The sequence below is a fragment of the Eumetopias jubatus genome, unplaced genomic scaffold, assembly GCF_037043125.1.
Source record: "Eumetopias jubatus isolate StellerSeaLion01/CBP00866 unplaced genomic scaffold, mEumJub1_p1.0 scaffold_11, whole genome shotgun sequence".
NCBI lineage: Eukaryota > Metazoa > Chordata > Mammalia > Carnivora > Otariidae > Eumetopias > Eumetopias jubatus.
Window position 1 is genome coordinate 111,268,444 of NW_028274817.1, and position 26,162 is coordinate 111,294,605.

The 26,162-nt window shown below is 43.1% G+C and overlaps 1 protein-coding gene across 2 annotated transcripts in view; it reads left to right on the top strand.

The window, feature by feature from the left end:
* The window catches only part of MAP7D2 (MAP7 domain containing 2), a 43,464-nt gene extending 33,094 nt beyond the window's left edge, over positions 1–10,370 (top strand). For both annotated transcript variants that reach the window (XM_028122635.2, XM_088028852.1), the window contains exons 10-14: positions 446–502; positions 1,157–1,235; positions 1,965–2,151; positions 4,976–5,248; positions 8,822–10,370. In XM_028122635.2, coding sequence (XP_027978436.1) covers positions 446–502; positions 1,157–1,235; positions 1,965–2,151; positions 4,976–5,225 — 573 coding nt within the window. In that variant the 3' untranslated portion in view covers positions 5,226–5,248; positions 8,822–10,370. The remainder of the gene's footprint in view (positions 1–445; positions 503–1,156; positions 1,236–1,964; positions 2,152–4,975; positions 5,249–8,821) is intronic.
* Positions 10,371–26,162: the final 15,792 nt, after the last annotated feature.

The following is a 26,162-nucleotide window of genomic DNA, read 5'->3' on the forward strand; positions in this document are numbered from 1 at the left end:
GGTTTAAGGAGGCTGATGATAAAGTTCCATTCCCAAGGTGTCCTAGATCCAGCCCAGGCTTTGTACTACTTTAGGCCCGAGAGCTAGGAGACCAATCTCTGGCCTCCCCTCCTGACCTGCACCTCAGCTTCACTTTCTCTAGGGTGGTCCTTTAGAATGGCAAGTGGTGATTTGTTGATTTTTAGGTAACCTACAGAGAGGAAGGAAAAAGATGGGATCTAAACTGTTGATTCTAGATACTAGTTCACTTCTCAAGCATTTGACCTTGTTCATAGGGCAGAGGTGTATATCTGCAAAACCAATGGAAAACCTTTCTGTACTCATTATCCTCTGCTAATGTTTCTCTTTTATAAGTTTTCTGACATATGAATTTGCATATAGACCCAGCTGCTTTTATATGTATTTGGTATTATAGTCCTCTTACCTGATTCTTTTTGGTTTCCAGAGAATTGATGAAATCATGAAGAGAACAAGGAAGAGCGATGTGTCTCTAGAAGTGAAGGTAGGTGTTCAGAGTGCCATTTTAGTAGTTTATGGACTGAGGAGAAAAGAATGGCACAGTATCTTCAGTGGAATTGTAGATCTTGGAGAGGAACAGCCAGAAAAATTGAATTCTTCCTACTTTGTTCCTGACTAGATTAAGGAGGCTCTATGTACCTGGAAGGGAAGAGAAGTCTAAGAGGAGTTTCAGAGACAGGGTGGTAATGAAAAATTTCCTCTGAGAAGTGGGGGTAGGGATGCAGAGAGAGGCACAGTAGTCCCTGAATAAAACAGAAAATGGTGGGGCACCTGGGTGGCTCAGTCATTAAGCGTCTGCCTTCGGCTCGGGTCATGGTCCCAGGGTCCTGGTATCAAGCCCCGCATCAGGCTTCCTGCTCCAGGGAAGCCTGCTTCTCCCTCTCCCACTCCCCCTGCTTGTGTTCCCTCTCTCTCCGTGTCTCTCTCTGTCAAATAAATAAATAAAATCTTAAAAAAAAATAGAAAATGGTGACATATTAATAAGGGAAACACAGCTGATTTGTAATAAACTCAAAAGATTCCAAGAATTACCATGGAACAAGGCAGATGGCTCAGCACAGTTCCAAATATCCTTTGATGCTTTTCAGAAGCACTTGTCTTTCTGTGTAAAGTCATCTTTCCCTGTATTTGTTTTCAGAAAGAAGACCCAAAGGTGGAGCTTCAGTCTGCTGTGTGTGTGGAAAAAGAGACAAAACCAGTTGTCCTGAACAAAATAGGTGAGTGTGAGAACTGGTTCTCGGGTTCTTCCTTTCAGCAGGTACAGGCTCATAACACTTCCTGCGGGGGACAAACCCCCTTGGGTCTTAAGAGCATTACTGCTGGAAGGGGACTGTGTAGTTTCCCTTCTGGTGGAGTCTCCATCTCTACCACATGTCTGTCAGCTCCATTCAGAAAGTGGTACTCTACTAGTCCCAGCACAGAAAGCTGGCCACCTCCTGGCCCATACTACTTTCTAGGGAGTTTAACAGCTGGTCAGGTTCTATTCAGAACTGACTCTGCTATTCTACAGTGGTTTCTACTGTCTTCCAGACTTCCGGGCAGTCCAGCTCTTCTCTCTCAAGTACACTTAAAACTCCTTAGATGTGAATATATCATGGCAACCAAAGTCAGAAGGGCATGTCCATCTCAGAGGCACTCTACATCTCTCCTTTGCCTTGGGGCTCAAGAAAATGCTATACAAAGCCTGGGGACCTGCACAGTATAAGACACCAAGCCTCCCGGGTGGGTCAGGAGCCCTGCACAGAGACTGATGATGTCATTAGTCTTCTTTTCCCTGTGTGAAGCTGATGACATGGATTTTGTTTGTTTGTTTGTTTGTTTTGCAAAAGATGTTGCACTGTTGGTAAAGCAGAGGATTAAATTAATTGCCTCTATATATTTCCTCTGTTATTTCATTGTTCTGGATATTTTATGGTTAACAGAATGATTTTTGTCTTCTCAATCAGAAATAAATGGATTAAACACCTGCCAGGAAGTTAATGGTATGGGGCATACTGCCCCAGAAACTTTTCCTCGAGACATTTTCTCTAATGGGCTTAAACCAGTTGGGGGACTTGTTCATCTGGACACCCTTGATGGGAAATCAAACAGTCTGGATGATTCAACTGAAGAGGTTCAGTCTATGGATGTGAGGTAAGTTGATTTATTTTGCATATGAGCCTCATCTCTTCTCCAAACGCCTCCGCTGCCTCTTCATTGACTTTTTTCATCTTTTATACACCTGAATCAACTAAAGTAGGTTCCATTGGCATTCAGGAAAGCTATCAGTGGTTTATTAGTGTCTTAGGTCGGTTCCTTAGAAGTAGAGCCTGGGAGGGGTGCCTGGGTGGCTCAGTGGGTTGAGTGTCCAACTCTTGGTTTCAGGTCAGTTCACGATCTCATGGGTCATGGGATTGAGCCCCATGTCTGGCTCTATGCTCAGCGGGGAGTCTGCTTGAAGGTTCTCGCTCTCTGCCCCTCCGCCACTTGTGCATGCGTACGTGTGTGTGTGTGTGTGCACGCGCATGTGCATGTGCTCTCTCTCTCAAATAAATAAATATTAAAAAAAGAAGTAGAGCCTGGGATAGGTATTCTAAGGCATGGGATTTATAGGGAAATAGTCCTCTGGAGCAAGTGGAGGATGGGAAGCAGGATGGGGCAGGGGAAGTCACTAAGCAAGGATTATTTCAGCTGATCCTATGGGAGCTCTGGAGGATGAACTTCTACCAGAGAGTGGTCTGATTAAGGGAGGCAGCCTTTGTGCCACTGTATGCATCAGTCATTGAGTGTGGTCACCCAAGGTGGGGGATGCAGGTCTAACTACTGTGGGCATAGGGCTCCTGTCAGCCAAAGGCAGTTGTTCAGAGAAAGGGTGGCAGCTATGAGCTATTAGCAGCCCGCTCTCTCTGCAGCTGGAAGATGGCTGCACCTACAGCCAAAGGGGATCTGAGTGGAACACCAACAGGACTCACTGTATCCAGTGTCTTATGTTAAATAAACTTGATAAGGAATCTCATTTGCTCTCAGGTGCTAAAATCTTATGGAATTCTTAAACTAATGTGTTTGTAGATGATATCACCTGGCAAATTAATCCCAATCAAAAGGAGAACTCAGCATGTGGTTGGGGCAGAAACATTGAAAGAGAGAGCCTTGGGCAGGGCAGTTGAGTGGGAGCAGCAGTCTGAGTCCGGAGGCAGTGACAGTGTTTTGCAAAAGTTCTGTCAGAGCTCCAGCTGGCCAGAGCTTTACCCTTCTCTCCTTGGCTGTGAATTCTCAGCTTCGTCTGGGGAGGAGGGTATTTCCTAGGGCGCAGTGATTGTAAATATCCCAGCTTGTGCATCCTGGCCTTGAGCCAGATATGTAAAAACCCAGGGTTCAGCATCCCGTCACCAGTAGAGCAAATTCTACAGAGACAGCCCTTGCCTCCATCGTAGGTCTCCTCAGCCCCCAGGGCAAAACAGCTGAGGCATCTTAAACATTAAGGCAACATCTCTGCCCCCACCCCATGTTGAGCCTACCTCTGCTTATTCTTTATGTCTCTGGGAGTCAGGTAGGGGATAAGACAGCACCCGGCAGGGTTTAAGAAAGTGAAGGGACTTTGTATGTGCTCCGAGTTCTCCTGTGGCCACCTCTGCATTTAGAGAGAGATGACTCCTGGAGGTTGTGCCCAAGCTTGTGGAATTTTCTCCTCACGCTCTGACCAGCTGTTTAAACCCAGGGAAAGGAGGCAAGGTAAGGTGGAGATGGGGTGGGTGTTTCTGCTGATGGGGCAGTTTTCCCAGGCTCCAGCCATCAGAAGTGGTGTTAGGTCTTCTACTGCCCCTTAACTAGGCTGAGTATGAGGGAGATGGATTTTCTGAGTTTCTTCAGTTCAGCTGGTTTTTGTAGATTCTTCTCTCAGATCTTATCAAGGAAGAAAAGAACAGTCAAACCTGGCGCTGTTAAGAAAGACTCCGAGTGATGGGACCTCACATGCCAGCCCACCACTCATCTGAGCTAGGCCTCTGGTTGACACAGCTGTGAAACTCCTTCCATCTCTAGGTTGAAGAGAGAGAGAACCAGGCCTGCTGGGCAGGAGTTGGATAAATCAGGGTGGAGTGGGGCCTCACTTTAGAGAAGGAACATGGGAGAGATTTGCTCTGCAGGTGACTGAGTGGATGGTGGGGTCCTTATTAACAATGGCTCCCTGGGGCGCCTGGGTGGCTCAGTCGTTAAGTGTCTGCCTTCGGCTCGGGTCATGATCCCAGGGTCCTGGGATCGAGCCTCGCATCGGACTCCCCACTCCGCGGGAAGTCTGCTTCTCCCTCTCACTCCCCCTGCTTGTGTTCCCTCTCTCACTGTGTCTCTCTCTGTCAAATAAGTAAAATCTTAAAAAAAAAAAAAAAAATGGCTCCCACCTAAACTGAACACTTACTGCAGGTGGCTCCATGCAGACTTCCTCGGTATGATCACATCACGCTCAAAGGAGCCCTGGTAGGGAGAAATGATTATTCACCCCATTGTACAGCAGAAGAAACTGAAGCCAGGGGAGAAAAAGCAGCTTGTCCAAAGTGGCACTGCGAAAGAAAAGTGGCACCAGGAGCCCCAGTGCTGACTAGGGCCCTTCCTCAGCTCAGTTTTAACTTCTAGCATTTCCTTTCTATTTGGTTTTCCCATTTTGAAGGTTTTGGAAGTGGTTGGCTTCTCTGCAGTGCTGGTGCCTTTGGTTTTTATTTTCTTTCTTCCTGTGGACAGTGTGAACTTGGCCTTCACAGCCCTGCTCAGTCCACTTCCCTTGTTCTCCTCCATGGGGGCCTTGTGTCTATCAGTGTCTCAGAGTTGACCTAACTTGTATTTTGTGTAGTATGTTTCACACCAGCTCTGGCTCTAAATGCATCTTCTCTAGAAAAGGACTATAACCAAATATTGCAAATAGAATTAATTTTTGCCCTTTCTCTCTCTCTACCTCTCTCCTTCTCTTCCCCTCCCCACATTCCAGTCCTGTTTCAAAGGAAGAGCTTATCTCCATCCCAGAATTTTCACCAGTAAGTGAAATGATTCCTGGGGTGTCTCTGGACCAAAATGGAACTGGTAATGCCCGAGCACTTCAAGATCTCTTAGATTTCACCGGCCCCCCCATGTACCCCAAGCGATCCAGTGAAAATCTCAGCCTGGATGACTGTAACAAAAACCTGATTGAAGGATTTAACAGTCCTGGCCAAGAAAATACTCTGAACACCTTCTGTTGACAAATACATCTCTTCAATGAAAGGTACAGTACAGTCTTTTGATTATAGTCTAAATTTATACCTTTCCAACTGGGGTTTGTGAAGGTGGGATAAACATCACTCAGTCTCTTGGATGGTCAGTTTTATTTGAAAAATACAAACGTGAACATGAATACGGGTGTCACCCGTTTTTCAAAAGTTCTGCACTATGCCAAATGTAGTTTACAAAAGACCTACATTAGTATCTGTTTATATTAACTGAAAGTAATCCAAAGAGGGTTTCACTCTTACAAAAAAAAAGACAAAATGTGAAAATAGTATTCAGTGTTCATCTTGGAGCCAGCTGTTACAGAAGCATGAGAGTGGTGAGAGAGTAGCTCCGCCAAGCTCCTTCCTGAGAACTGCACTCAGCATTCAGCTACCATAGCTTTGCACTGTCTGTGAGCATCTGTGCTTTATCTCCATTTATTTTGCACATCCATTGGCAAGATGTGTCCTAAAGTATCAGAAAAGCCTAAGGTTATTTTTGAGCCTGGAAATGCTCAAAAATTTTTTCATGTAAGTTACTGGTAATTGCTTCTTCACCTTATGCCATTACAGAAGGTTTCATAGGAAGGTTCTTTCAGATGGGGGGAAAACCTGTATATAGTATATACTGCAACACATACACAGTAATCGAGATGGATTTCAAGTAAATCCTTTGTATGAGAGCCTTCATTGCCACACTCCACCATGCCTGCCCCTGCTGTTCAGGGTTTGTGGATGGGTGTTGAGAAGCACTGCTTAAAGTTTGACCAGCCATTTGTCTGGAGTAGCACCATTTTTAGAGGCAAAGAGAGAATGCTGTAATAGTGGTGCAAGGTGGGTTTTGTTTTGTTTTGTTTTAGATTTTTTATTTATTTGACACAGAGAGAGGGGGAGAGAGGGAGAGAGCAAGCACAAGCAGGGGAAGCAGCAGGCAGGGAAGAAGCAGGCTCCCTGCTGAGCAAGGAGCCTGATGTGGGGCTCTATCCCAGGACCCTGGGATCATGACCTGAGCCGAAGACAGATGCTTAACCGACTGAGCCACCCAGGCGCCCCACAAGGTGGTATTAATAAAATGAATGTCTCCCCTAGTTTTACTCAGTGACCTTCCACATTCTATCTGCAGTCATTTATATACAGTGATGAGCATTAGGCCAAACGATTTGCTGTTCTATTGACCTATCTTTTATTTTTATTTATTTTTTTTAAAGATTTTATGTATTTATTTGACAGAGAGACAGTGAGAGAGGGAACACAAGCAGGGGGAGTGGGAGAGGGAGAAGCAGGTTTCCCGCTGAGCAGGGAGCCCGATGAGGGGCTCGATCCCAGGACCCTGGGATCATAACCTGAGCCGAAGGCAGACGCTTAATGACTGAGCCACCCAGGCGCCTCTTGACCCATCTTTTAAAGCAAACATTTATTCTTGGATCACACCTGAGGGAGTGGAGGAATGGAGAACTGAAGTTTGTGTCCCAAAGCTTTTGTTCCCCGCCTTTGGCCTTTTTTATTGCCAAAATGGGTTATAAACACTCTGCATTTGTGTGACTTAGTTATACATACCTCACATTGGATTTACTTCAGTTGGGGGCTTATTTGTTTTTGATGGATGAAAACATAATTAGAATCTATCATCAAATCCTTTCATAACTTAATTCCAATTGTCCTCCCATTTTAGACTCTTCAAAACATTTTTTTAAAAGATTTTATTTATTTGACAGAGGGAGAGAGCGACAGCAGGAACACAAGCAGGGGGAGTGGGAGAGGGAGAAGCAGGCTTCCCGTTGAGCAGGGAGCCCGACGCGGGGCTCGATCCCAGGACCCTGAGATCATGACCTGAGCTGAAGGCAGATGCTTAATGACTGAGCCACCCAGGCGCCCCTCTTCAAAACATTTTTATATTCTCAGCACACTCTCACTTTCTTTTTTAAAAATTTTATTTAAATTCAACTAATTAACATCATTAGTTTCAGAGGTGGAGTTCAGTAATTCATCATTTGCATATAACAGCCAGTGCTCATTACATCACGTGCCTTCCTTAATGACCATCACCCAGTTACCCCATCCCCCCACCCACCTCCCTTCCAGCAATCCTCAGTTTCCTAGAGTTAAGTGTCTCTTATGCTCCACTCCTATAACACAACTTCAGTGCCTGATATGATATAGTTCAACCTTTCTGTTTCTCAAATGAGGAAACATGGGGTTCCTGGCTGGCTCAGTGAGTAGAGCATGCAGCTCTTGATGATGGGGTTGTGAGTTCAAGCCCCATGTTGGGCATAGAGCCTACTAAAAAGAATATTAAAGTCTATTTTGGGGCACCTGCCTGGGTCAGTCGGAAGAGCACGAGACTCTTGATCTCAGGGAGTTTGAGCCCCATGTTGGGTGCAGAGATTACTTAAGTAAAATCAAATGAGGAAACAGGTTGGGGAGGCCACATGACCAAGGTCACTGTATTTTGTATACATCTTCCTGTGCTCAGCTTTTGGCTGTAGACAGTGCATCTCTTCTCTTGACTCTTGGGAAAGAAGTTGTGGCCCTTTCACACATGAAAGGGAATGCATGGCAGGTAATTTTTAGAATAAACCATGTCCCTAGAGAGTATTATGCTAAGTGAAATAAGTCAGCAAGAGAAAGACAAATACCATATGATTTCATTCATATGTGGAATTTGAGAAACCTAACAAGCAAAAGGGGGAAAAAAAAGGCAAACCAAGAAACAGACTCTCTTTTTTATTATGTTATGTTAGTCACCATACATCATTAGTTTTTGATGCAGTGTTCCATGATTCATTGTTTGCGTATAACACCCAGTGCTCCATTCAGTACATGCCCTCCTTAATACCCATCACCGGGCTAACCCATCCCCTCACCCCCCTCCCTTCTAGAACCCTCAGTTTGTTTCTCAGAGTCCATAGTCTCTCATGGTTCATCTACCCCTCCGATTCCCCTCTCCTTCATTTTTCCCTTCCTTCTCCTAATGTCCTTCATGCTATTGAAACAGACTCTGAACTCTAGAGAACAAACTGATGGTTACCAGAAGGGAGGTGGTTGGGTGGATGGGTGAGACATGTGATGGGGATGAAAGAGGGCACTCGTGCTGATGAGCACAGGGTGATGTAAGTGTAAGTGTTGAATCACTATATTGTACACCTGAAACTACCAGTACACTGTATGTTAACTGAATTAAAAACTTTAAAAAGAATGGGATAGAAATATATATAAGCATGTGTTTTGTTAGTTGTTTGTTTAGACTGCATTTGGCTTCTTAAATAAGTTCTCTTCTGAAAGCTTAAAATGTGTTGGGGGGTTTTTGTTGTCATAATGGCTGGGGGCAGCACTGCCATTTAGAAAGCAGAGTTCGGGACATTAAGTATCCTGCAGGTTTTAGGACGTCCCACCCAAAGAGAATTTGGCCACTTAATAGAATAGACCTACCCAAAATGCTGTAGCACCTCAGTTGAAACATACTTTATGAGCCAAGGAAAATATTACCAAGGTATAAAGTCCCAGACAGTGTGATCATTGTAGTGAGAGAGAATGGGTACAGCGTGGTCTCTTCATTGATTTCACGTGGTTTTGTTTTTGAATTGACACAGGTGGTGTTTGGAGAACCCATGAAGCTGCTGGTAGTCAAGTCCAAGCTGCTGGTCCTCTGAAGAAGCTTCTGTTGTCCTAAATCCCTGGATTCCAAATTATTAGATCAAAATGTAACTGTATATTCCTAGTTAGTATGTCAAACACTGGCCACTCTTGATAGAAACCTTGAAACATTGCCCTTGTTGGGCTTTAGCAAAGTTTCATGTTACAGTTCTACTTATGAGCTTCAGCTGCTGATAAAGCACTTCCTGTACTACTTTATTATCATAGTGATCCCCCGAATAGCCCAGGTGATTCTGTGTTGGAAATTCACCTTATAACTGTTCTTATTCCCAAAGTTGGAGTACATAAACATGTAGATGTCTTTTCCTATAAATATTCTAGACATTAACCCAGACTCTACTTAAACATATATACTGAACTTGGGCTGCTTATTTCCTTGTCTGTGTTTAGAAGAAGAAATTCCAGAGGGTTTTCCCCCTTCTCTGGGGTTTCTTTGTTGGAAGTTACTATCAAGAAGCTTTTTTTTATATATTAAGCTTAGCCACCTGTAAAATGTGTTGCCCCACATTACTCCTTGGGGACCTAACAGAATAAGTCTGGTTGATTATGGAAACAAGCACTGCGGAATGATTTCTGTTCACTTATGCATTTTCTTGTAGACGTAGGTACTTCAGTCTAGCAAGGATCTTGTCATTGTTGCACCTTAAAAAATCTCCAAGCCATTGAGTGGCTTTTGGACCGAAGGAAGTTTGAATGAATTGTGTGTCTCATGCACAGGTGGTTGGTTTTCATGTTGTTGCTATTGCTTTTTTCTTGGATCTTGGGGCCCTTGTTTGTTTGCTCCTGTGTTTGCTCAACTCTGATGAAGCCAGGCACAAGTGAAAATGATAGTGCTCTGGAACAAGGGGGCCCTGAACTGGACCCAATATATCACTTTAATAGACTTCAACATAAAAACATCTGAACGGGGGACAAATGACACTAGAATGTATACTCCATGTGTTTCATGCACATTTTCAAAACACATATAATGTGTTTTCTTAATTTTATTTCTTGTGGTGAAATGTGACTTTCAAATTAAAATGACCTTTCTTTGAAACTGTTTTTTGACTTGTACAATAAAGCGTTTCGAGAGATCCATAATTTTGACTGAGGTTTGCAACCAGGAGATAAAAAGAAGTCTCAATAGTAATCTTGTTCATGTGCTTTTAAAATCAGCTACAGTTTAAGACTTTATTAGTTATGGAAACTGTGTATGTTTGTGTATGTATATATATTAAATAAAATACATGCCTCCAGTAACGCGGTGCCATTGATCTTGATGCATATTAGGGGAAAATCCCTTTTATGACAAGCACACAGAAAATGATAGCATGGTCTGACTTTCAAAAAATGCCTCACCATCTTTCTTACAGCTTTATTTTGCTAAATGTTTGTTTTGTTGTGATCCGTTGTACCTCACAGCACCATTGTGACCATGGTGATGCCTCATTTGCATGATGTGTACGTTGTGTTTAACATGAAATACATTTTCATTGAAAAGTCTGATGGCTTGCTAGTGTTTTGTTTGTTTCTGTAGGCTAAGTGAAGAAATGTTCTGAAACCAAATCACATTTTTAAAAACCTATGTGGAGAAAAACCAAAAATCCTGTGTTGGTGTCCTTTCCTTGTCAAACTCATTAAAATTTCTCTGTTGTCAGTTCCAAGTGCAGCCAACTGTGGAAATAAGCTTAAGTGTTGAGCTGTCCCCAGGACAAGATGAACTTCTAGGTACAGTAAAGTTGCTGTACTTTTATACCACTGATGTAGGCAATTCTAGCTAGCTAAGATGCGGTTAACCTTAGTGTAATCCACAAAAACATTCCACATAGCAATCTGGCATTTAAACAACTATAATGGGTATGGTGACCCTTATTTTCCAGTAAGCTAAACCCAGACCAGCTTTTTTTTTTTTTTTTTTTTTTTTGTATCTGATTCACGGCTTGTCTATATAGCCTGGGAGACTGTACCAGCCAAGACCAACAGCCAGGAGGGCAGAACTGGAATGGGAATGTTGGAACCCTCATGATAACTTTCTGGGCTGCCGTCTCTGAAGCCAGGGATCCAGTCAATGCAGCCCACCTCAGCTCTGCTGACAAAACCTTTGTTGAGGGCACAGGAGTGGACATTCTCTTTCCCTATGCTGGTCTTTGACAGTGGCATTACAAGTAGCTTCTGTCATCTTGAGCCCTGGCCACAGGTCGTGGTGGTGGCCAGTCACTCCTAAGAGCAATTTTTATGAACATTCTAAATTTTTCTTAGTATGTTCAGGTTTTCTACTAGTCAAATGCTTTGTAAACTAAATTTGGAAAGCAAATGTAAAGAACTATTTTGTTTCTAGAGGTGCATGGGGGCACATTACTCATTACTTTGGGGGCACAACACAGAGTGACCTCCATCCCCACTCTTCAGTATTGTCCAAGAAACACAATTATGTGAGAAAGTAGAGTGAGAATGCTTAGAAACGGAAAAGAGAAGCCTTTACAGATAGTGTTTGGGGGCGGGGCAGACCCAAGAGAAACAAATGAAAAACTCTTACAATATTTTCACAGGTGAGCCAACTACTAAAGAAAAATCAGTAGTTTTCTTACACATTAACAATTAATAGGAAATTGATGTGAAGAAAACTCAGAAAATTCCTGGAAATAACAAGCTATATCTAAAACTTGATCGGGGGACATTAGATGTGAATGGAAAGACATGTCATGTCATCAGGTGGGAAAACTGTGTGTGAAGTAGGCTAATAGTAGGTAGCCCTCACATTTGTGCAGTATTTATAAATTAAATCAAGTCCCAGTCAATGGAATTTCTTTTTTTGCAACTTGTAAATATAATTATGCAGTACATGTAAGAAAGTAAACACAAAGCTAAGAAGCTTTAAAAAATGAGCTTTTAAAAAGGGAGAATTTCCCTGAACAAATAGCTAAATATTATAAAACTTCCATAACTAAAACAGCATAGTCTGATAAATAGATTTTGGAATCAAAAATAGACATCAGTGACATACCCAAGAGACATGAGAATATAATGTATGACGGCGCAGGGGTGGACTATTTCTTCCTGTGGAAAGAGAGCATTTGGTTTAATGTCTCCTGAAGGTCAACTGAGTTTAGTATCTCTGGTGGGATGTGAATAAGGGCCCAGAAGTCAATGAGTAGATTATAAAGACAGGATCAGGGTCCAAGGTTGGGTACCAGTTTTGGTTCAAGGTTTAATTCAGGGGAAAATTTAGGCACAAGGCTTGGGACAAGCCTTTAAAGATCTTGAACAGATACCCCATCATGATCTCAAGAGGTGAGAAGCAGTGGCCTCTACTTGCCATGGTTTAAGCTGCTTCTGCAGGAATGTACCTGAAGAACAATACATTCTCAGTTCCTGCTGTACGTGAGGTGGTCCTAAGACTTCTCCAAGTTATGAGGTAGGTAGGAGAGGGTTACTTCCTTGAGGACAGAGAGCTAGAACTTGACAGAGCTGGGGCTGACTCCAGGGCCCCAGCTTTGGTACCTCCAGGGGAGTTGACAGGTTCTTCTGCCCCTGAGAGCAGCAGAAGCACTTTTGCTAGAGCAGGTGCTTACAGCTGAGAAGGGCCAGGACCCGCATGGGGAATCCTAGTTCTGAGTGTGCTTTAAAAAAAAAAAAAAAAAAACTATTGAGATATCTTTCACATACTATAAAAAGTATCTCCCTTTTGTACAACTCCATCTTTGATTCATTCACAAAGTTGTGCAACTATCACCACTGTCTAATTTTCATTTGAGTGTGCTTTTGTAAGTGTGTCTTATCCATCCATTCACTCAAAGCAGCAGAGCTTGGTTGTATTATTAGTTCATGTCCCCATTGTACCTAGAAGCAAGAACATGGGATTTGAAAGTAGTATTCCCTGAACCAATCACTTCCCCATCTTCCTGTCTAACAGGCCAGATTAATGTGTTTATGTAACCTGATTTATGTGGGCTATTTTGTGTTGTTTCACATTCTCTTATAAATATTGGATCAAATGCCCAACACGGACTCAGATGCCCAGTGTGGGCCTTCTAAGTTGAAGAGAAACATGGAGTGGGTGAAACAATTAAAATGCTTTGAAAATTCTGAACCCTTGAAGACATAGGTGCCTTTAACAGTGACCATCAGATCTGGTGGGCGTGGAATGGCTCTACTTGTTCTTGTTTTCGGGACAGATGGCCCATGTTAACCAGGAGGGAAATATTTTTCTTTTTTGACCCTAAGATCCAGGTCGGGGTCCAAGACAGTGGGCACTCCACACACGGTGGAAAGAAATCACCCTTGCTGCAGCCCAGAGCCTGAGAGTCACCTTGCAAAAGGCAGAGGGAGCCGGTAGGCTTCAGATGTGACACCTAGAGACTTCACTCCCCACCCCTCCCTTCAGCTGTGCAGTAAATAAGAGAGAAGCTTCTATGAAGCAGTTAGGAAATGCCAAAGTTTAATCCTTCCAATTGGCTCTGAGGCATGGTTGATGTTAAGGAAAAAAGTCTAAAGTGACCAGCCTTCTGGACTTCTAAGATAGTATTAAGGCAGGTTTTCCCCATGTCCCCTTATCTCAGGAAATGCAAAACACAAGGAATAGAGTTCCAAGGAATTGAACCTTTGTGTAAAATTAACTTCTTCAAATTAGAGCCAACAGCCCTGTTGACTGTACTTGTCTTTTAATCACATTTTCCTAACAGCGTGTGTATGCTCATCTTTGAAACAACCAGAAAGTTGTCAACAAAGAAGGGGTAGCTAAGAAGGGGCTAGGTCACGCACAGTAGACGTATGGAGAGCTTGTTGGAATGAATGTGGTCCGCAGGGTGGGATGCAAATATTGTTTTAGAACAAACAGAATCTTGCTGGTACCATCGGAAGGAAAGAATAAATTTCATTTGCTCAGGGGACCTGACCTTCGGAAAGGTTCTCAGGGGTCACTCCTGTGCAGTGACAGCTGGTATGGGGTGTTCAGTGTTCACTGATGGTAAGAAATTATCCAGAACATGGAATTAAGGCCAAAAGATAACTATATGCCCTTTCAAAGACCTGCTAAAGCCTGAGCAGCCCAAGGACCGCTGAATCTCAGGGGATGTAGCTTTGTATGACAGACCACGTGCTTGGACAGGACCCGGGCTCTGGAGTTATTTACTTGTAGACAGAAATTTGCAGATGACTTTTGTCTTACAGAAAAGCTAACTCTAAAGGTTCTGTCTCTTTGTTGCTACAGGGCACTGAACAGTATTGTATCTAACTTTGTGATTTCATCCCAGCATTTGTTTCCCCACTAAACATACGTCCTGTGGTGCTGTGTGTATACCTACATCCATGTGCCCACCAAGCAGTCCCCATATCCTCCCCCGATCCAGTGTTGTCATCCTGTTCCTTAACGAATTCAACACGTTTTTGACCTATGCTCATGTATATTTGCATCACAGTTCTGCTTGTAACCTTTAGGAAGTTATACTTTGACGATGAGGAAGCCGTACATCCTCAGCAGGTTTGGGAAATTTTGAGCAGCTGCTATAATGGCTTTAAAAGGTTTACATTAAATGCTGATGTAGTGGATGTCATGGTGTACCACCTGGGTGGGCCTCCTCTTTAAGACTGAGGTATTTGGGGCGCCTGGGTGGCTCAGTCGGTTAAGCGACGGCCTTCGGCTCAGGTCATGATCCTGGAGTCCCGGGATCGAGTCCCGCATCAGGCTCCCTGCTCATCGAGGAGCCTGCTTCTCCCTCTGACCCTCCCCCCTCTCATGTACTCTCTCTCTCTCTCTCATTCTCACTCTCTCAAAATAAATAAATAAATCTTTAAAAAAAGACTGAGGTATTTGTCCTTCCAGATGTCTCCTTCCAGATGCTGGAAGTACAGTTGGTGAGGCTTGTTGGTGGAGTTCCTCTCTAAGAATTGCCTTGACTAAGGGAGGCTGCCTCACCAAGGTTAAACCCCCTTACTTGGGTAGCCTGTATCCAATGGATAATTTGCTGTACAAAAACCCTTGCCTCAAGGTGGGCCAATTCAGAAAGTCTGTCTCAGCCTCAGAGCTGCTCCCTGTGGGTTCACCTGAGGCCTTTGTTGAGGCTGCATTGCAGCCCAAGTGTTCTCCCTCCTTCCTCCACTCCTCTGTGCACTCCCCACGTGCCTCCTGCATGCCAGCTGGTCTCAGACTCTGTTCCTGGAGAGCCAGACCTGAGCGAGCTAGGCATTGTACTAAGTGCTTTCCAAGCACTCTCCCTCTAAACCTTAGGAATGACTCTGAGACAAGCACTGTTGTTGTCATGCTCACTTTACCATGAGGACCAAGACAGGTGAAGTTGCTCATGGGAGGCCACATATGTCAGGAAGTACACAGCTGGGCTCCAAATCCAAGGTTTGCTTTTGAGCCTGTGCTTGCCTTGGCCTACTACACCTCAAAGTTCCTGCTTAGGGAAATCACACAGACTCAACCCTTTGAGGCTCTTGCCAATCGACACATCTCCTAGCTATATTTGCAAGTTTCCCAATTATTATTTGTAGTTGTGATGGGTACTGAGGTCAGGTCTGCTGTTACATATTTGTGTATTATTACAGTTTGGGATGAGACATTTATTTGTGTGATTCTTTAATGTCTGTCTCCTTCATTGTAAGCTTCTTGACATCAGGGCTGTCTAACTGCCTAATATTCCTACCACCTAACACAGGAATTCAGTAAATATTTGTGAGTGAATAAACACAGCTGTTACTAAGGAAATCATGAATTAAAATCCATGGCCTCTGATCTGCATATCTTTCTGCCAGACCCACATTCTAACATGGGATGACACTCTCAAGGATCCTGGTTTTTGTGTTTGCTTTTGGATTCCTTAGCACCTAGAACACCACCTGTCACAGAGTTGCCCCACAATAAATCTTTGTTAAATGAATGTTGTTGTTTAAATTGGGGATAAGTATACCAGTTTGGATGGTTCCACTGCACACAGCAGAAAGTGGCCTCAATTTTAAGGGTATTTATTAATCACATATATAATAAGCTCCAAAGGCAGCTCAATGACAGGATTCTGGGGCAGCATTTCTCTGAGTGTCTTGGCTTTAAGAAGGTTGCTGTGGGTGGCATCCCATCCTCATGTCATTATGGTCAAACGCATGAAGATGTTAGTAGCAGGCTGCTCCTTGTACAGCTCCCTTCTTATACCAGCAAGGAAACTCTATTGCAGAAGCTCCCAGCAGATATCTACTTCTCCTTGGCCAGTACTAAGTCTTATACTGACCTCGAAGATAATCGCTGGCCAAAGGGAAGGGGATGATCATGTATGTTAAAGTAATGCTAGCTTCTATAACAATTTCCCCCTGAAGATGCCAAATGTCTCAGATACAACAGAACTTTTTTTTCCCTCATGTGAAGTCCAAAATAGATGTGCCTTATTCTAACTCTCCTCTAAGCGGTAATTCTGGGACCAGGCTCCTTCCATCTTGTAGCTCCTTCATCTTCCAACTTTATCATATTTTTCTGCATGAAGTCCACAGAATAGGGAAGGAGTATGGAGAAGACATACCTCTTGCCAATCAACTTATCCTCTAAGGGACGCATACCATTTCCACTCATATTTCATTGGCAAGAACTACTCACATGGCCCCACAAAGATAGATAGATAGATAGATAGATAGATAGATAGATAGATAGATAGATAACTGTAAGTGATGCTGGGAAGTGTAGTCCCTGGCTGGTTTGCTTCTTACTAGAGATATTGCTAACCCCTCACTTTCCATAAATTCTGGTTATACCGCTTTACTTTTATGAAAGACCTACATTCATACCTGTTTTTGCTAACTGAAAGAAATCAGAAAATAATTTTCACTTTCAAGAAAAAAGCTGTTACCACATTGAGGTAGGTCTTTCATAAAAGTGAAGTGGCCTAATGCAAACTTTCAGAAAACGGGATACTCTTGGCTGTACGCTATTTTGGCTTAGGAAAGTTTTCATAGGAAGCTTGGATGGAAGAGAAAACCTGTACTATGCAGAGGGGAGCACAAGTAATTGGGTGTATAGTTCGTTGTTTCTGCCATGCCATGATTAACTTAGCCAGAGCTGTGTAATGGGAATATAATGTGAGCCACATATGTCATTTTTGGTGTCAACTAGGGGACCTGGGAAGAGAGGGGCGGTAAATATTTTGATTGCATTATCATAAAATCTACCACAGGGTCCATTATGTTCTCTTTCCCTACTAGTCTAAGGGACAGTAAGAATTGGTATGAAAAAGTAGAAGAAACTGTGGGGGGTACTTAATAAATATGGAGTTAAACAAGTCAAATTTATCAGACAAATGAAATTTTTGAGAGCTTAATAACTTTTGGATTGGCATCTGGGTTGCACCAGGACACAAAACCAGACTGTTTATGGTAGGAAGCGATATGTGAACTGAATTTATCGAGGATCTGGGGGAAGAGCTTCAGTGGAAGAGGCAGTAAAGATTTAAATAAGGGGAGTAAGGAGCTTAAAAAAACATTTTGCAGTAAAATTAAGTCTTAAACCTAACCTCATTGTTCCTTTTTGACTTGCATCATTGTAGGTAATCCATATCATTTTTTTTTCAAAATAATTGCTGAGTTGCAACACATTTTAACACCACAAATATGATATGACTTTTCAGAATCAGGGGCAAGCCACCTCACATATCGCATTACACAAGAGTTCATCAGAAATAATTTATGGGACCAGTGAGCTGGTAGTAACTACCAAATCTTGTTTAGGAATTTGTCCTCCATCTCAGTAGAAAACAGACATAAAGACAGTGACCAGAATGAGCAAAAAGGAATCTGCAGCATAAGCCTGTTTAAAAACATTTTCTTCCAGGCGGAGGGAGGAGCAAGATGGCGGAGGAGTAGGAGACCTGGATTTCGTCTGGTCTCAGGAATTCAGCTGAATAGGGATCAGACCATTCTGAACACCTACGAACTCAACAGGAGATCAAAGAAGAGAGTAGCAACAACTCTCTGAACAGAGAAGCGACCACTTACTGGAAGGTAGGACGTGCGGAGAAGTGAATCCGAAGCAATATTCAGAAGGATAGACGGCGGGGGAGGGGGCCCCCATCGGCCGCTTCTGGCAAGTGCTAGAGCCGCGGAGCACAAAATCGGACCTTTTAGAAGCCGGCTGCGCTGAGGGACGTCGCTCCAGTGGCTAAGTGGGGGGTGGAACCCTCGCGGGACAGTGTGGTCTCAGGACCCTCGGGGTCACAGAAAGACCGGGGGTGCCTGAGTGCGGCAGAGCTCCCGGGTATCGGAGCGGGGAAGCCGGCTGCAGAGACGGAGCCGAGGCGCGGGCTCTCAGCTCGGGGTGGCCATAAACTGTGATCGGTGACAGTCGGGCCACTGCTCCTCCAGCAGGGACCCAACAGGCGGCAGATCCGGGGAGACTCCCCTCCCTCCCCCGGGAGGAGCGGCGCGGGAGCGCACCGCAGGGATCTGCTGGGTTTGGAGACTCCACACGGGGTCGGGTGCCAGAGATAGAAACGCTCGGTCACAGGCCGGGTGAGCACGGAGTGCGGCCGGAGACCGGGGACACGGTTGTGACTGCTTTTCTCTGGGGGGCGCACTGAGGAGCGGGGCCCCGAGTTCTCAGCTCCTCCGGGCGGAGATTGGGAGGCCACCATTTTCACTCTCGTCCTCCCAAGCTGTACGGAGAGCTTACAGGGAACAAAAGCTCCCGAGAGCAAACCCGAGCAGATTGCTTAGCCCGGACCGGCAAGGGTGGGGCAATTCCGCCTCCGGCAAAGACATTTGGGAACCATGGCAACAGGCCCCTCCCCCAGAAGATCAGCAGGAACAGCCAGCAAGCCAAGACCAAGTTTACCCATCAATCAGAACAGCAGAACCCCAGCGCTAGAGGAATACTGCACATAGAATTCATGGCTTTTTCCCATGATTTTTTAGTCTTTCAAAGTTAATCTTTTTAACTTTCTTTTTTCTTTTTCTTTTTTTTGAATTTTTTCCCTTTTTAAACCAACATCTTATCAATCCCTTTTTAAAAAAATCTTTTTTATTTTTCATTTTTAGAGTCATATTCCATCCCTTCATAGTAGTTACCCTTATTTTTGGTATATATATATAAGTTGTTCTCTCTTTAAAATTTTGGGATACAGTTTCTTCTAACAGATCAAAATATACCGTAAATCTCTAGTGTATGGCTTTGTTCTAGTCTCCTGCCTGATCACATTCTCTCTTTTTTTTAAATCCTCTTTCTTTTTTCAACCAACTTTTATCTTATCAATTCCTTTTATAAAATCTTTTATAATTTTCATCTTTACAGTCATATTGCATCCCTTCATTGTATTAACCTTTATTTTTGTACATACATAAGTTTTTCTTTCTTTCAAATTTTGGGAGGCACTTTCTTCTAACAGACCAAAATACACCCAAAATCTAGTGTGTGGCACTGATCCTTGCACCAGCCTGATCATATTTGATCATATTCTGGTTTTTTTTGTTTTGTTTTTGTTTGTTTTTATCTTTTTCTTTTTCTTTTTTTTTCTTTTTTCTTTCTTTCCCTTTCTTTTCCCCCAGTTTTAGGTCTTTTCTGATTTGTTTAGTGTATATTTTCTGGGGACGTTTTTACCCTGTTAGTATTTTGTTCTCTCATTCAGCTATTCTCCCCTGGACAAAATGACAAGATGGAAAAATCACCTCAACAAAAAGAACAAGAGGCAGTACCGACTGCCAGGGACCTAATCAATACGGACATTAGGAAGCTGTTGGAACTAGAGTCCAGAATGACGATTTTAAAGATACTCGCTGGGCTTGAAAAAAGCATGGAAGTTATTAGAGAATCCCTTTCTGGAGAAATAAAAGAACTAAAATCTAACCAAGTCGAAATCAAAAAGGCTATTAATGAGGTACAATAAAAAATGGAGGCTCTAACTGCTAGGATAAATGAGGAAGAAGAGAGAATTAGTGATATAGAAGACCAAATGATGGAAAATAAAGAAGCTGAGAAAAAGAGAGATAAACAACTACTGGACCACGAGGGGAGAATTTGAGAGATAAGCGATACCATAAGATGAAACAACATTAGAATAATTGGGATACCAGAAGAAGAAGAAAGAGAGAGAGGGGCAGAAGGTATATTGGAGTAAATTATAGCAGAAAACTTCCCTAATTTGGGGAAGGAAACAGGCATCAAAATGCAGGAGGCACAGAGAACCCCCCTCAAAATCAATAAAAATAGGTCAACACCCCAACATCTAATAGTAAAACTTACAGGTCTCAGAGACAAAGAGAAAATCCTGAAAGCAGCTCGGGACAAGAGGTCTGTAACCTACAACGGTAGAAACATCAGGTTGGCAACAGACCTATCCCCAGAGAGCTGGCAGGCCAGAAAGGACTGGCATGATATATCCAGAGCACTAAATGAGAAAAATATGCAGCCAAGAATACTGTATCCAGCTAAGCTGTCGTTGAAAATAGAAAGAGAGATAAAAAGCTTCCAGGACAAACAAAAACTAAAGGAATTTGCAAACACGAAACCAGCCCTACAAGAAATATTGAAAGGGGTCCTCTAAGTAAAGAGAGAGCCTAAAAGTAACATAGACCGGAAAGGAACAGAGACAATACACAGTAACAGTCACCTTACAGGCAATACAATGGCACTGAATTCATACCTTTCAATAGTTACCCTGAATGTAAATGGGCTAAATGCCCCAATCAAAAGACACAGGGTATCAGACTGGATTAAAAAAAAACGAGACCCATCCATATGCTGTCTGCAAGAGACTCATTTTGGACCCAAAGACACCTCCAGATTTAAAGTGAGGGGGTGGAAAACCATTTACCATGCTAATGGACACCAAAAGAGAGCTAGGGTGGCAATCCTTATATCAGACAAATTAGATTTGAAACAAAGACTATAATAAGAGATGAGGAAGGACACTAAAGGGTCTATCCAACAAGAAGATCGAACAATTTAACTATGTATGCCCCTAACATGGGAGCAGCCAATTATATAAACCAATTAATAACAAAATCAAAGAAATGCAGGTGCCTGGGTGGTTCAGTCTTTAATCATCTGCCTTCGGCTCAGGTCATGATCGCAGGGTCCTGGGATCGAGCCCCGCATTGGGCTCCCTGCCCCGCAGGAAGCCTGCTTTTCCCTCTCCCACTCTCCCTGCTTGTGTTCCCTCTCTCGCTGTGTCTCTCTCTCTCTGTCTGTCAAATAAATAAATAAAATCTTTAAAAAAAATCAAAGAAAGACATCGATAATAATACAATAATAGTAGGGGACTTTAACACCCCCCTCACTGAAATGGACAGATCATCTAAGCAAAAGATCAACAAGGAAATAAAGGCTTTAAATGACACACTGGACCAGATGGACTTCACAGATATATTCAGAACATTCCATCCCAAAGCAACAGAATACACATTCTTCTCTAGTGCACAAGGAACATTCTCCAGAATAGATCACATCCTGGGTCACAAATCAGGTCTCAACTGGTACCAAAAGATTGGGATCATTCCCTGCATATTTTCGGACCACAATACTTTGAAACTACAACTCAATCACAAGAGGAAAGTTGGAAAAAACTCAAATACATGGAGGCTAAAGAGCAGCCTACTGAGTATGCTTAATACAAGGATTCTGTATTAGTAAGAATAAATTATGCTACAGTAACAGTCCCCAAATCTGATTGACTTATAACAACAAATGTTTATTTCTTGCTTACATTTCGAGTCCATTGGAAATCAGCTTTGGTTCTTCTGTCCGGGACACAGGCTGAAAGAATAGACCCTCTCTGAGACATTACTGGTGTCAGATCAGAAGAAAAGGAGCAAGAGTGGGACCATGGACTAGATCTTAAAAACTTCTGCTTCAAAGCTGAATCAGAACCTCTGGGGGTGTGGCTCAGTACAGTTCCAACAAAGGCCCTCCAGGGGGTTCTGAAGCACTCTCAGGTTTGAGAACCACTTCTCTAAGTCTTGTATTCCCTGTAAACCAGATGTACATAGAGGCTTGTTGAAATTCATGGCAGTTTTTATTTTTTATTTTATTTTTAAAGATTTTATTTATTTAGTAGGGAAAGAGAGAGGAAGCACAAGCAGGGGGAGTGCCAGGCACAGGGAGAAGCAGGCTCCTCGCTGAGCAGGGAGCCCGATGTGGGACTCAATCCAAGGACCCTGAGATCATGACCTGAACTGAAGGCAGACACCCAACCGACTGAGCCACCCAGGCGTCCCGAAATTCATGGCAGTTTTTAGACTACTAATTCTTAAACCAGAAAAAAAAAAGTCAAATTAAAAAAAAAGAAGGAACCAGGTATTGATACAGACTTAACCAAGTGCCCACTGTCATTGTCGTTTTTTTGGAGGGGCACCACTTTTGGGGAACCCTGCCGGCCACCCTGACATGTATCTCCAGCTTTCTTCTTAAAAGGATGATGTGAGAATTAGATAATTAGAAATAAGTAGGACAAATAGCTTTCTCATCCCCTGACAATGCTGTTGGCCCAGATTTTTCTCATAGTTTTTGTATAGATGGTTTGTATTGTGCTGGTCATGCCTTCAGCATCTACATTAGTCCTTATAACCCAGGACTGCCAAAACCAGGTGAGTTTTCTCTTTCCTTAACTATCTGACTTTGGGTTGCTTAATACTGGAAATGAAATTTGGTGTGTATTATTTACCTGGCCCTGTTTCCTCCTCCTTTTCTTCCATCCCATAAGATAGGCATTTTTTTTTTTTTTTTTTTTTGGTGGATGCTGTCCTTTCTTTACATTTACTTGTTTTTTTTTTAAGATTTTATTTATTCATTTGACAGAGAGTGAGAGAGGGAACACAAGCAGAGGCAGAGGGAGAGGAAGAAGCAGGCTTCCCGCTGATCAGGGAGCCCAATGCGGAGCTCTATCCCAGGACCCTGGGATCATGATCTGAGCCAAAGGCAGACACTTAACAACTGAGCCACCCAGGTGCCCCTACCTTTACTTTTTTAAGGGCTTTGTCAACAACAGGGCACAGACAGAAATGATTTATAGTGTTTGGAAGAAAATGTTTTTATTTTTTTATTTTTTATTTTTTTATTATGTTATGTTAATCACCATACATTACATCATTAGTTCTTGATGTAGTGTTCCATGATTCATTGTTTGTGCATAACACCCAGTGCTCCACGCAGAACGTGCCCTCTTTAATACCCATCACCAGGCTAACCCATCCCCCCACCCCCTCCCCTCTAGAACCCTCAGTTTGTTTTTCAGAGTCCATCGTCTCTCATGGTTCATCTCCCACTCCTATTTACTCCCCTTCATTCTTCCCCTCCTGCTATCTTTTTTTTTTTTAACATACAATGTATTATTTGTTTCAAAGGTACAGGTCTGTGATTCAATGGTCTTACAGAATTCACAGGGCTCACCATAGCACATACCCTCCCCAATGTCTATCACCCAGCCACCCCATCCCTCCCACCCCCCACCACTCCAGCAACCCTCAGTTTGTTTCCTGAGATTAAGAATTCCTCATATCAGTGAGGTCATATGATACATGTCTTTCTCTGATTGACTTATTTTGCTCACTTTCAATCTAGGGGTGTCTTTGGGTCTAAAATGAGTCTCTTGCAGACAGCATATGGATGGGTCTCGTTTTTTTTTAATCCAGTCTGATACCCTGTGTCTTTTGATTGGGGCATTTAGCCCATTTACATTCAGGGTAACTATTGAAAGGTATGAATTCAGTGCCATTGTATTGCCTGTAAGGTGACTGTTACTGTGTATTGTCTCTGTTCCTTTCCGGTCTATGTTACTTTTAGGCTCTCTCTTTACTTAGAGGACCCCTTTCAATATTTCTTGTAGGGCTGGTTTCGTGTTTGCAAATTCCTTTAGTTTTTGTTTGTCCTGGAAGCTTTTTATCTCTCTTTCTATTTTCAACGACAGCTTAGCTGGATACAGTATTCTTGGCTGCATATTTTTCTCATTTAGTGCTCTGGATATATCATGCCAGTCCTTTCTGGCCTGCCAGCTCTCTGGGGATAGGTCTGTTGCCAACCTGATGTTTCTACCGTTGTAGGTTACAGACCTCTTGTCCCGAGCTGCTTTCAGGATTTTCTCTTTGTCTCTGAGACCTGTAAGTTTTACTATTAGATGTTGGGGTGTTGACCTATTTTTATTGATTTTGAGGGGGGTTCTCTGTGCCTCCTGCATTTTGATGCCTGTTTCCTTCCCCAAATTAGGGAAGTTTTCTGCTATAATTTACTCCAATATACCTTCTGCCCCTCTCTCTCTTTCTTCTTCTTCTGGTATCCCAATTATTCTAATGTTGTTTCATCTTATGGTATCGCTTATCTCTCAAATTCTCCCCTCGTGGTCCAGTAGTTGTTTATCTCTCTTTTTCTCAGCTTCTTTATTTTCCATCATTTGGTCTTCTATATCACTAATTCTCTCTTCTTCCTCATTTATCCTAGCAGTTAGAGCCTCCATTTTTTATTGTACCTCATTAATAGCCTTTTTGATTTCGACTTGGTTAGATTTTAGTTCTTTTATTTCTCCAGAAAGGGATTCTCTAATAACTTCCATGCTTTTTTCAAGCCCAGCGAGTATCTTTAAAATCGTCATTCTGGACTCTAGTTCCAACAGCTTCCTAATGTCCGTATTGATTAGGTCCCTGGCAGTCGGTACTGCCTCTTGTTCTTTTTTTTTTTTTTTGCAGTGAGTTTTTCCTTTTTGTCATTTTGTCCATAGAAGAATAGATGAATGAGAGAACAAAATGCTAAAATGGTAACAGTGGCCCCAGAAAAATATACACTAAACAAATCAGAAGAGACCCGGAACCAGGGGGAAAAGGAAAAAAAAAAAAAAGAATGTGATCAGGCTAGTGAATAGAACAGAGCCACACACTAGATTTTGGGTGTATTTTGGTCTGTTAGAAGAAACTGCCTTTGAAAATTTTAAAGAAAGAAAAACTTATATATGTAGAAAAATAAGGGTAAATACGATGAAGGGATGGAACATGACTGTAAACATGATAATTTAAAAAGATTTTTAAAAAGGAATTGATAAGTTGTTTGAAAAAAGGAGAAAAATAAAAAAAATAAAAGGAGAGAATGTGATCAGTTGGGAGACTAAACAAAGCCATACCCTAGATTTAGGGTATATTTTGATCTGTTAGAAGAAACTATATCCCAAAATTTTAAAGAAAGAAAAACTTATATATAGACACAAAAATTAAGGTTAAATACAATGAAGGGATAGACTATGACTGTAAAAATGAAAATTAAAGATTTAAAAAAAGGAACTGATGTTAGTTGAAAAAAGAAAAGAAAAGTTAAAAAAATAGAAAAAGAAAAAATAGAGAAAATTAAAAAAATAACTTTGGAAGACTAAAGAATCATGGTAAAAAAGCCATGAATTCTATGTGCAGTATTCCCCTAGCGCTGGAGTTCTCCCGTTCTCATTGATCGGTAAACTTGGTCTTGGCTTGCTGGCTGTTCGTGCTGATCTTCTGGGGGAGGGGCCTGTTGCCATGGTTCCCAAATGTCTTTGCCGGAGGCGGAATTGCCCCGCCCTTGCCGGTCCGGGCTAAGTAAGCTGTTCGGGTTTGCTCTCGGGAGCTTTTGTTCCCTGCAAGCTTTCCGTTGTGCTTTGGAGGACGAGAGTGAAAATGGTGGCCTCCCAATCTCCGCCCGGAGGAGCTGAGAACTCGGGGCCCCGCTCCTCAGTGCGCCCCCAGAGAAAAGCAGTCCCTCCCGTCTCCCCGGTCTCCAGCCGCACTCCGTGCTCACCTGGCCTGTGACTGAGCGTTTCTGTCTCTGGCACCCGACCCCGTGTGGAGTCTCCAAACCCAGCAGATCCCTGCGGTGCGCTCCCGCGCCGCTCCTCCCGGGGGAGGAAGGGGAGTCTCCCCGGATCTGCCACTTGTTGGGTCCCTGCTGGAGGCGCAGTGGCCCGACTGCCGTGGATCACAGTTTATGGCAACCCCGGGCTGTGAGCCCGTGCCTCGGCTCTGTCTCTGCAGCCGGCTTCCCCACTCCAATACCTGGGAGCTCTGCCGCACTCAGGCACCCCCGGTCTTTCTGTGACCCCAAGGGTCCTGGATGAAAGACCTAAATGTGAGACAGGAATCAATCAAAATCCTAGAGGAGATCACAGGCAGCAACCTCTTTGACCTCAGGTGCAGCAACTTCTTCCTAGAAACATCGCAAAAAGCAAGGGAAGCAAGGGCAAAAATCAACTATTGGGACTTCATCAAGATAAAAAGCTTTTGCACAGCAAGGGAAACAGTCAACAAAACCAAAAGACAACCGACAGAATGGGAGAAGATATTTGCAAATGACAGATAAAGGGCTAGTATCCAAAA